This window comes from Canis lupus, chromosome 8 (genome assembly GCF_003254725.2).
Source record: "Canis lupus dingo isolate Sandy chromosome 8, ASM325472v2, whole genome shotgun sequence".
NCBI classification, from domain to species: domain Eukaryota; kingdom Metazoa; phylum Chordata; class Mammalia; order Carnivora; family Canidae; genus Canis; species Canis lupus.
In genome coordinates, this window is record NC_064250.1 from 3753637 (window position 1) to 3764938 (window position 11302).

General features: G+C 55.3%; 2 protein-coding genes across 8 annotated transcripts; one reads left to right on the plus strand and one right to left on the minus strand.

The window, feature by feature from the left end:
• Positions 1 to 733: 733 nt before the first annotated feature.
• THTPA (thiamine triphosphatase) lies at positions 734 to 4942 on the plus strand. 2 transcript variants are annotated; one of them, XM_025443545.3, is made up of 2 exons: positions 734 to 1280; positions 2266 to 4942. In XM_025443545.3, the coding sequence occupies exons 1-2, from the start codon at positions 734 to 736 to the stop codon at positions 2409 to 2411; spliced, it is 693 nt and encodes a 230-aa protein (XP_025299330.1). In that variant the 3' UTR covers positions 2412 to 4942. The 2 variants fall into 2 exon arrangements, with proteins under 2 accessions (XP_025299330.1, XP_025299332.1); XM_025443547.3 differs by having other exon boundaries at positions 734 to 1199; positions 2266 to 3116.
• On the minus strand, positions 3102 to 11099 carry AP1G2 (adaptor related protein complex 1 subunit gamma 2). Of its 6 annotated transcripts, XM_025443534.3 has the most exons (22): positions 10962 to 11099; positions 10470 to 10674; positions 9920 to 10044; positions 9640 to 9781; positions 9222 to 9318; positions 8959 to 9035; positions 8744 to 8839; positions 8248 to 8328; positions 7874 to 7972; positions 7663 to 7718; positions 7377 to 7490; positions 7084 to 7224; positions 6945 to 6999; positions 6739 to 6861; positions 5921 to 6010; positions 5705 to 5832; positions 5362 to 5466; positions 4903 to 5020; positions 4673 to 4820; positions 3794 to 3957; positions 3500 to 3598; positions 3102 to 3398 (listed from the first exon to the last, which is right to left on the minus strand). In XM_025443534.3, exons 1-22 carry the CDS (start codon positions 10970 to 10972, stop codon positions 3297 to 3299), a joined length of 2376 nt encoding a protein of 791 aa, XP_025299319.1. In that variant the 5' UTR covers positions 10973 to 11099; the 3' UTR covers positions 3102 to 3296. The 6 variants fall into 6 exon arrangements, with proteins under 6 accessions (XP_025299319.1, XP_025299320.1, XP_035575601.1 ...); XM_025443535.3 differs by lacking the exon at positions 5362 to 5466; XM_025443538.3 differs by lacking the exons at positions 3102 to 3398; positions 3500 to 3598 and adding an exon at positions 4531 to 4592 and having other exon boundaries at positions 3819 to 3957.
• Between the last annotated feature and the right edge of the window lie 203 nt (positions 11100 to 11302).

An 11302-nucleotide genomic window follows, 5' to 3' on the forward strand; every position in this document is an offset into this window, starting at 1 on the left:
CCGGGCTCAGCCTGAGGTCTGAAACCCCAGCCCACCCCCGGGAACCGGGAGGGGTCGGACATGAGGAGCAGAGCGCAGGGGTACGTCTGCGCTCCTGGCCCACCGCGGAGGTCGCAGACCCACTATCATTTAGCAGGCCTCTCGCGCTTGTGCTTAACACCGCCACATCAGGCCTAATATGGCCGCTCGTGCCGGGGAGCGGCGTGGTGCGCAGAGAGCCGGGCCGAGGTCAGAGGCCAGGGACTGCTCCCGGCATTCCTCGTGGGCGTGGCGTAGGCTCCCCTCGCCCATCTCCACGTCTCGCGAAAAGGAGACCCTCGGGCTTTGAGGTGAGACCCGAGGCTCCGCGGGCCTGGCCCGGTGCTGTGGCGAAGGGCGGTGTCGCTGCCGGAAGTGAGCCACAGGCCACGGGGGTAGCAAGGTACAGAGGGCGAGTATTTTGAAAGGAGGACACCCACTGGTTTTCTGGGGAGACTTTTGGATTGAGGACATCAAAGTTGTAAGGGATTACCTGGAGATCTGTGACTTGCAGAACGTTAAGGCATCAGAGACAAACGGGGCCATCCATCACTGAGGCAGGTAGAGAGAGCTGTAGCCCCAACACAGAGCTCTGTGACAATGTGTGCCTCATAAATTCTTTGGGGGGGGGGCGGTTTGCTGCACTGTCACCCTGCAAGGCTGAGCACCCGTCGGAGCTCAGCAAATGTTTGTTGATTTACTGATTGCAGGTAGCATGGCCCAGGCCTTGATTGAAGTGGAGCGAAAATTCGTTCCTGGGCCTGACACAGAGGATCGGCTGCAGGAGTTGGGGGGCACCCTGGAGCACCGCGTCACCTTCCGCGACAGCTACTATGACACCCCTGAACTGAGCCTCATGCGGGCTGACTACTGGCTGCGACAGCGCGAGGGTAGTGGATGGGAGCTCAAATGTCCTGGCAGGCCAGGTGTCTCAGGACCCCACACTGAGTATGTGGAACTCATAGTTGAGTCTGACATTGTGGCCCAGCTCTGTGAGGTACTAGGCACTGAGGTCCTGGGGGCTGGAGGTGTGGCTGCTGTCCTGGGCCCACTGAAGCTGCAGGAAGTAGCTAGTTTTGTGACTAAGCGTGGTGCTTGGAAGCTGGTGCTATCTGGAGCTGAGGAAGAGGAGCCTCCACTCAGGGTGGACCTGGATACAGCCGACTTTGGCTACACAGTAGGTGAGATAGAGGCCCTGGTGCACGAGGAGGCTGAGATCCCAGCTGCCCTAGAGAAGATCCACAGCCTCAGCAGCATGCTTGGTGAGGGAGACAAACGCTTCTGTGCCTTCTTTCCTTCCGTATCCCTCTTCTGGATGTACCCCCTGAACACCAGTTAGAGGGGAGGGCCTTGGGGTTATTTCTGTAATGGGGATTGTCTGGGCAATGTTTTGGAGGTCCTAGTTTGCTTTTACAGAAGCTGCCTAACCTGTATCAGATCCTTTCTTGTCCCTCATTTCCCCTAGTCCTTGCCTCATTTAGTTCTCACATCTCCAGCCACTCCCAAGTTTGTGTCCATTCTCTGCTTGACTCTCCATCCCCCACACCCTGTCCTCTCATTTTTACAACTACCTAGATCCTCATTTAATGTGTCCTGTTGGCTTTAAATAAAAGGCAAGAACACTGCATTTATGTGACAGACCATAGCACAAGTCATGGCAGATTTTTCTGTAGACAGTTCATCCACAGAAGGATGGGGTTGCACATCCCATGAGGCCTTAAAGTCCTGGAATGTTGCTCTCACTTTCTCAGCAGACATACACTGAGCTGAGTTTTCTGCTATATGCCCAGTGTGCTTCCAGGCTCTAATGATAAGACACTGACTGATCATGGCTCATGTGGTACACATAGAGGCTAGAATTCTGTGTGATTCCCACGCCATGGCTATAGCTGCTTCTTCTTTCTATAGCCTTGTTTCTGTATGCATCTCTGCATGTGCTTCATTACCAACCTTAAGAGCTTTGGCCTGTCTTCATGGCACCTGAACTCTTCACCATTTCTCCTTGCTGGAGCAGAGGCTAATGCTTGGCTTCCCAGCCCAGCCCCTGCCTGAAGTGGCCCTTGTAGGCCCCACTTGCACAGGCCAATCAGGGTGTGCACTGATGGGTTACAGAAACTGGTTGGATGGCATTCAGAATCTCAGTGCTGCCTTGGAAACAACTTTGGGGTCTGGCTATGTGGGCAGGGAGCAGAGTCAAAGCATTTAAGGCTCTATCTGGTTCTCTCCTCATTCTCCTTTTGCCTGCAGGTGTGCCAGTACAGGAGAAAGCACCTGCCAAGCTGATTGTGTACCTACAGCGCTTCCGGCCTCAGGACTATCAGCACCTGCTAGAAGTACTCAGCCCCAGCAAGAAGCCACAGGGGACTAAAGCTCCTGACAGCAGCCTGGGCTAGGGTGTCACTTCCTCAGCAGGGAAGAGAACTCTGGGTTTAATAGGGTTCTTTTCTGGGCTCACTGTGCCTCCTTCCCTGGCCTTCTTCCCCAGTGGCTCCTCTCTCTTCAGCTCTGCCTGTTTTCACTTTACTCTCAGTTATCCTTCCTTGAGCCCTCCCTGGCTGCCTCCTCTCCCTCATCCGTCAGACACAATCTGTGGGCCGCCCCTCTCCCCTGGCCGCTAAGCAGCCTCCATTGATTTCCGCTCGTGTTTATAGGATTTCCACTTAGCCGTGATCAGTAGTTAAGCACAGGAAAATCCCTTGCCACCCCACCTCCCTTGGTCGATGCCATTGATTCTGCCAGCAGCTCCTAAACCGCCTTACAGCTGAGTTAGAGATGAGGGGAGGCAGCAGGGATTTCCCTGCCTTGGGGTGTGGGGAGTAGCAGCAGGTTGGGGAAGTGGGTGGGAATCCCTGTTAGAAATCTGTAAGTTCTGGTTTTACTTTGCTATTGTGCCCTACTCTGGTCCAAATGGTAGAGTGCCTCCTTTAGAGGTTTAGAGGCAAATTTGCTCCCCAACCTGGAGAGGGTAGAAATGACCCTCCTTTGTTGAAATAGGATCAAGGGAAAACACAGACTTCCAAGATAAAGAGACTCTTCCCTTGCTATGATTCATAAACATTTTCTATCTCAAATATACCCAAATATGGCTTTCCCCCTCAGGCTTTATTGGGCTTTCATTATTCGTGAGAGGTCCGGGGGGGCCACCCCCCATGGATTTTGCAGAGGCAAGTGCAGGACCAGAGCGCCATCTGCTGGCAGCCTTCAGGTACAGGCTCCGAGTGGCTGGGACCTTGGAGAGTTTGGGACACAGGAGGATTTCAGACTGAGTGGAGGCTGAGTTATTGCCATGTTTCCATGGGCAAGTTGTTCACCTCAAAGATCTCCTGCACCGACTGGCCAAAGTGGTTGTAGGTAAGGCGCAACTTTAGCCTCAAGGGAGCCTAGGAATATGAGGGGAGACCAGGGTTAGCACCTGTGATTTCTCCTATCCCTGGCCCTTATCACCAGGCGGTGGGGTGTGGGTGGGCGCTCCTAAGCTCACCTTGTTAGGATTGAGGATTCTGAGCAGCTGGGTCACTGGAAGGCCACTGTGAGCTGGAACTGTGTCCCCACTAGGAGCCTGTAGCTGCAGCTGGAAACTCTGAACACAGGAGGTTGGGCAGAACACAGTAAGGCAGCTAGCTGGGCTCAGGCAACCCCTCCACACCCAACAGTTTCAAACCTTCTTCCCATAACTCCCCAAGTGCTTGTCTCATTTTCCCCCCCACCCACTTCCTCTGCTTGGCCTTTTCTCCTGGAGTGCCCAGGCCACTTTGAATCCTGGTCTTCTACAAACCTTGGGCACAGCAGCTTGGCAGATGAAATGGATGACATCAGCCTCTGAGGTGTTGATAGCAGTGATGGTGATTAAGAGCAAAGCAGGAGTTCCAGGGGGTCGAACAAAAGACAGATTCAGCTGTAGTCCTTCACGTTCAAACACTCTGAGATTTGGGATGGAAGCTGGAGTATGGGAGAGAGAAGCAGGTCAGCGTATGGGCAAAACTAACAAGCTTATTCATTCATTCAATAGAAATTAAGTGAGCATCCACTGGGTGCAGGGCAGTCCTTTAGATGCTAGTGACAAAGTGGACAAGAAGATGAAGTCCCTGTTTGGAGCTGAGAGTCTAGTGGGCAGAGAAAAACAGTAAAACAATGAACAAGAAAACCACAAGAATCACAGATTAATTGGTGCCATGAAGAAAATATACCATGTCAGAATAACTGGGAGTAATAACTTAAACAAGAGTGGCAGGAGCAGGCAATTGACATTTTAGCTGAGGCCTGGAGAATGAGAATGAGCCAGTCATTTAATGTGCTAGGCAAAAACATTCTGTGTAGAAGGAGCACAAATTGCAAAGGGCTTTGGTGAGAGGGCCCGAGGAGCTGAGAAGGGCCAGTGGAGCAGGAAAGCATAAAAGATGGGTTGGGATTCGGCACCTGGGCCCCACAGGACAGGGTAAGAAGTTTAGAACAAAGGGAAGGCACTGAGGGCTATCCAGGAGGGAACTGGCACAAGTTAATGAACCCTCTTACCTATCAAGATGGAGTTGTGATGGGGGGTTCACAGCACAGAAGAGGGCATGGGGACCTCGGTCCTTGGTAAAGAAGGAGGAACAGCACATTTCCACCCCTCCTTTTCTTAAGGTGTCTTCATCTGCCCTTTGCTGAGGCTTACCTGGGGGTGGAGATGCAGAGGGCAGGTCACAGGGCAGGTCGAGGAGGTGTACCAGAACATCTCCTGGGGAGGGTTCCAGAGGAGGTGGGGGCTGGGCAGCCCCAGAGGTGCCATCCAGGAGATCTAGCAGATCCAAGAGCTCAGAGGCCTGGGGGAAAGGGCAGAAGGAGCAGGGCTAGGTGTGAAAGCCGAACAAGTCCTCTTCCCCCTGGGGCTTCTGACCTTCTCACCTGTGGCTCTGTGGGAACAAGACTGGCTTCTGAAAGTTGAGCTTCTTTGCTTTCCTTTATCTCCTCATCCTGAGTGCCACCTCGCTCCACAAGAGGCATCTTTTCTAGGATGGCAGCCCTGAGAGGATGGAATACAGGTGTGTCCGTCTGGGCAGACCCTGGGCTTTTCATAAGCAGCATATGGGAGGAAGGGTAAGACCGTGCCCACCCGGGCACATGGTGGGTTGGAGTGCATTTCTGATTTCCTAAGATGGCACACTGTTGTTGCTGGTTTTCAGATGAGCAAGGAGGGTTGGAAGCCACTTGGCTTCAATGAACTATGGGTGGGAGGCCCTGACTGTAGAGGAGGAAGGACATGGGTGAGGATGAGACCCTTCCCACAAAGGGGCACTGGGGAGAGGTCATCTGGCAAGAGGGCAGCGGTTTGGGTCCTATGTTGCAGCACAGTAATGGTCACACCTCATGTGGTCGTACTTCCGGAAGAGCGTGTTATACTCCACGGCCCGCTGCTGCAGCTCCATGTCCAGGCAACTCCCATAGATGGACACCACCTGGCGGATGCGGCTGAGCCACAGGGTGATGTGTGAGTGGGAATGGCAGCCTGCCCTGCCCTTCCATCCCAGGATGTGGCACGGAAGGGAAAAGCCCCGCAGAGTGGGGGGCTACCTGCAATACTCAAAAGGCTCGGAAGGAAGAACCTAAGGGTTGGGGGAATTGGGGGTGTGTGCATAGACAGGGAGGGGCATCTGTCACTAGAAGCACCAAGACGATGGTCTGTGGAGGGGCTAGGACCATTTCTTACTTGTTGTCCCCACGGAGCCGGGTGCTGAGCTTCATGAGGGCAGTCAGGGCATATCCTCGGGTGGCTGGCAGGGACATATGGGACTGTAGCACCTTTTCCAACAGGTCCAGCACATCCTCTTCCTCCACCTTCGGTGAGGGACACAGGCAATAACCCTGGGGCATCCTGCCTTTCCTGCCAAGTCCCTCCACAGTGTGCATCCAATGTAGGCCTCACCTGAAGGGGCTCAGTCTCCTCACAGCTCCCCTCCAGCAGGAGGTCCCCGTATTCTCCAATGCACCAGGCTGCCACTTGCACCAGTGGTTGCTGTGCGTGGTAAGAAAAGATGCTAGGCGAGGTCCTGGGTCCCCTCCCCACTTCCGAGCCCGGGAACCTCCTTTTATGCAGTGCAGAGATTGTGGGGTTTGGAGAGCTGGGGAAAGGGAAGGGTCTTGCATAGGAAGTTTATAAAGAGTTTGTGTCCTCCCCCCTCCCCTTTCCTGGCTCTTGGATGTCTTCTGCCCTCTGGTGGCCAAGTATCAGAACTACATAGGCTCACCAAAAGGGGCTAAAGGAGAACGAAGCTAGAGGGTCTCTCTTGAGGAAGAGGGGAGGGAGGGGGTATGTGGTTTCTGCCCACCAGACTTAATACAGAAAATGGACTGTAGATAGATAGTGGCTGGCTCTTCTTAATCTACTCAGCACCCAAGGTAATAAAACCTGATACATGCAGAAAGAGCACTATCTCATTTGACCTCAAAAGACAGCTCTGAGAGGTAGGCAGGGTTGAGAGTTGAGTACACTCAGTGCAGAGACTTCAATTAGTCATCTGTGGTTACACAGCCAGTAGGTACTAGAGCCAGGACAGAAGTCCAGGTGTTCTAAATAAAAACAGGGCTAGATAGATAGATAGATAAATAACAGGGCTCTATCCTTGAGTGTCTCTAGTAAGTAGGTAGCTGTGATCCCCAGAGAAAAACAGCTGGGCATCGGGTATAGGGAGTAGGTGGCCCAGGAAGGGCAGGTGGCCCTGGTTCTGGTGGTGGGAACAGTACTTGGGAGATGTCCTCTGCCAGGGCACTGTAGAGGCGGCGCACAGAGTAGGCATGTAGCTCCTGGGCACCCCCAATCAGCTGTGTCAGGTTGGCCACCGCATCATCCCGTACATGGGTGCCTGCCTGGAAGGGGTGAATGTGGCCATGTCAGGGTGGTAAACCCTGTCCACTCCCTCCCAGTTCTCTTAGATCAGTCCCTGCCTCACCGTTGTCAGCACACGCAGGATGGTGTCTATGTGCCACCGCTTGGTTGGGGCAAACCTAGGGGACATATGCCTCTTCAGCCCTGGTGCTGACCCTCCCCAGACTCTATTGTCTTTGCCTCCTGGGCACCTGTCACCTCACCTCTCTGCTGCCAGCAGGATGCCTGAGGCGCAATCGGCCCGTAGATCAGGGGAGCAGGATTCCAGAAAGCTCTGTAGCTCTTGTGTCATGGCTCGCACATTGGAGCTATTCACCAGAGCCAGACTCAGCTCCAGGGCCCTCCTGGCAGGAGAAAGAGGTCTGTCTATCCCGGGTTGCCAGGTCACCCTGAGATATGCCTCAGGCCCTTCCTGTCCCCTTAATCCCTCTCCTTCAGCTGCTCTGAGCTGGCCTAGGTCTTAGCTACCAGATACGCGGCCCTCTGTCCTGCTCACCGGCTAAGGGAGGCATCGACTTCCCGTAGACATTCCACCACAGTGGGCCGGTGCCGCTGCACCGCGCTGTGATCAGACTGCACCATACGCAGCAATGACGTCAGGGCAACATACCTGGCCAGAGTGGGAGAGGACCTAGATCACACCATGGTCTTCTGCCCCCTCCCTGCCCCATCCTGCTCCGAGTACTGGGATAACAGGCAGGTAAATCAGGAGACTCTGGAAGAAGGAGGCTCAAGGGCCAGGGGCTCAGTGGCACAGCCCAGCCAGACCCCTGGACTATTACCTAATGTTCTTGTCACTGTTGAGCAGAAAGCGGCCAAGGATGTTGACAGCCAGAACCTATGGAAGGCAAAGGTTGAGGAAAGTCAGGGAAGGAGCAACCTGTTCTTTAAGGAGTGCTGACGGCAGGGCACAGGATGATGGGTGGGGAGGAAAGACCAGTGAATAGAACCTGTCTGCCTGGCTGGGGTTGGGAGAGACATATGGGATGATACCCGCAAGCCGGTGGCAGAACGGATGTCCATGATGGTCAGCACCGTCTCAAATAGGACTGCATTGCCCGCATTTCGGCTGGTGTCTGTGTTAGTGGCCACCTGAGTGGATGGGAGAGAAAATGCAACTAGAAGGGGCTCTGTCCTTGCCTCAGGTCTCTGGAAGGTATCCACCTCGTCACCCCTTCATCATCTGACAAAGTTCTCCAAGCCCCCATGATGTGCCAGGGGCTGCCACACTTGGTGATCACAGTCTAGAGGGTAGCAGGGAGGTGATTATATGGCCACCATGGGGTGGGTGGTCATGAGAGGGGTACCCAGGGCTGGTAGGATCTCAGAGCAACACACCTAACCAGTGCCACTCTCCAGCGCCCCACCTGAGCCAGCAAGTCATTCATGGTATCACTGCTTTCTTCATGGTTCCGGCCCAGAATCCGAAGCAGACGAAGTATCTGGACCTGAGATGGGTTAAAGATTGACAGGTAGAGGGGTTCAAAGATTGTAAGGAGTAGGGTTGAAGAGAAAAATCCAGGGTTGAAGAAAATATTATGAGGGGTCTGGCTGGTTTCCTCGAGCTTCTCTGCCCCTCTCCCTCTCCTGCACAGGTCCCTTGGGTCCTAGGAGAGCCAAGGCATGTGAGGCCAGGGGATTTAGAGACAGGCTTTATTGTTGTTGTTACCAAACTGGATTTCTGACCTTTAGGCATCACACCTTCCCGCATCAGTCTTGAGACGATCTGCGTGATCCTGTGCCTGCCACCCTTCTGCCTAAGACACTCACTGATCCCAAGTGTTCTCTGGGAGGTGGTCACTAGCCACGGACTTACTGCTAAGCTCTTTGCTCCAAGGATACAGCAGTAAAGGGTTAGCCCACCTGCAGGAAGGGGTCGCTGACTCCAGATATGCTGTGCTCTGTGGAATATCCTGTTGTCACCAGAGTCCGGAGAATCTGCACCAGCTGGGGGACCACCTGGGGGAGAGGGGCACAGCCTTACCGGGCATACTTCCTCATCCTCTCAACCTTCAGCCCCATTCCAACCCCAGTCCCCTCTTTTCCTGGCCCAGGGCCAGCCCCTTTCACCAGTCCACCTTTTGAAAGTGCTTGAGGGCTGCAGGGCTTCGTTCACAGAGCTCCGTGATCAGCGTGATGGTGCCCAGCAGGATGCCTGGTGTGGGGCCGGGGGTGGGGAAGTGAATGATGGGATAGGGGCACAGGAGAATCTACTGCGTGTGTGTGTTCTGGACATGCTACCCTCCTCTTATGGGCTGCTGTGCCCTTCCCATTTTTCACTTCTGTCCATAGCCAGGTGAGGCAGGGGACAGGCAGCGGACAGGCAGCCCTGTGGCCTTACCATGGTGGCGTTCGTGAAGCAGTTGGGCACAGGGTGGGAGGAAGATGTTGGAGAGCTCGGGGACCTTCCGGATCATGTGCACGGCAGTCAGAACAGCCTGTAGAGACCAGGGGAGGGGGCTCAGAAAGGGGCAGGGGTCTGCAAGGATGGACCTCCCACATTTATTTATTTTTTAAAGATTTTATATATTCATAGAGACACAGAGAGAGAGAGAGGCAGAGGCACAGGCAGAGGGAGAAGCAGGCTCCATGCAGAGAGCCCAACGTGGGACTCGATCCGGGGTCTCCAGGATCAAGCCCTGGGCTGCAGGCGGCGCTAAACCGCTGTGCCACCGGGGCTGCCCGGACCTCCCACCTTTAACACATGGCAAACAGGACAGTTTGCAGTGGGAAAAGTGCCTAGAGTCCTGCCATCTCACCTTCTTGCGCACATAGGAGCCAGGCTGCAGGAGCAGTTTTTCCACTTCAGTGGCCAGGTCCCGGCACATCTCCGCAGAGCCCACAGTGCTCAGAGTACACAGGGCCAGGCCTTGCACCACCTGAATCCCCTGGTTGAGGTCACTGCAGAGTTGGGAGGGTGGTCAGGCAGGCTCTGAGAAATCCATCCTTCCCAGTACCTGTATCAGGCAGCCCCTGGGATTTCCCAGCTCCCGACTCTCCCACCTCCCTGATTCCAAGTGCTTCCCAGAACCCTCTCACTTCTTGATGCTGTTGGTAATGAGCAGATGGGCATCCTGCCTCTCATCCAGTAGAAGCATGGCCCCCAGGTAGCCCACCCTCTTGTCTGTGAATCTGGGGGAGGCGATCAGTTTCAGGCACTCCATCTACAGGGAACGGGGCAGACCAGGAAGGGCAGGGGTGAAACTGGAGGCACTAACATCCCTTTTCTATCTTTACCACCGGATTAATTTGTAGTAGCACCGTTTCCCATCATCCTCCCTTCAATACAGGAAAGGCTTCGTACATTCAAAGCTAGTGGGTAGTCAGTTTCAAGGAACCAGGAGTCAAGGAAGATGGGAAAGAAAAAGAGGCGGCTTGAATGGGGCTGGCCAGAAAATGGAGGGTTCAGTCAGCTTCTGACCAATAGGGGTTGTATTGGAGAAGGAGGTCGGCGGTGTAGGCTGTGAAGGAGGGCTCAGAAACCTTGTAAGATAAAAAAAATCCGGGCGCAAGTAGGTGAGGGTGCTCAAGATCCTGCCCCATTAGCCTTCCTCCTCAAACTCAGAAGGGAGGCGTCCCTGCCCAGTACCTGTCCAAAGTGGGCGGGGTAGCCCAGCATGTGGACGTAGAGCAGTTTGGCCAGCTGGCGGTGCCTGTGCAGAGGGTCCCCATCGCGGAAGGAGGCGCGGATGTGGGCGCACTCCTTTTGAATCACCTCCCGCTCCTGGGCTTGGGTCTTGGCCCCACGGATCTCCTCGATTAGATCTTGAAGCTTCCGCGAAGGCACCACCATCCTGAAGGGGCAGAGCCCGGAAATGGGAGAGGGCTTTAACCCTCTCGGGCCGGGAGTGCCTGGCCTTCCGGCCCTGGCTCGCTCTGTGCCAAGATCCTGAAGGATCGGGTCCCGCAGCTACCCTGAAACAGCCTGCATTTACCTCTTCCCACTTGGGCTTCCGAGTTCCGCCCCCTGCCGCCCGCGGGAGGAGATCCCCACTACGCATGCGTCCCCGCCCTCCCTGCTCCTGCGGAGCCTGCGCCAGAGCCCCGCCTACTCCCCCGCCCCCGGGTCCTTCGGCCCCACCTGGTTCCCATCCCTAGCTCGGCCGTTCCTTTCCTTCCAGGCTCCGGCGCTACCGCTTCCGCGGGATTCCCCCCCAAGGTCACGCCTCAGGCGGCCTCAGCTTCACACCCGGACGCCAGCCCTAACGACAGCCTCACCTGGCCGGTCTCCACTCCGCTCCTCTCCCCCCGGGGCTTCCTGGTGCGCGGCCGCACGGGGGTTGGTACTTGGTCCGGCCCTTCCCTCTCTCCGCCCCGCCCGCCCGTCACGGGACCCCGCCCCCCCGGGCCGGCCCGCAGAGCGGCCTAGAATCCTCTGACCTCAGTCTTCAGGCTTCGGAGTTGAGGGCAAAGAGCTCTTCT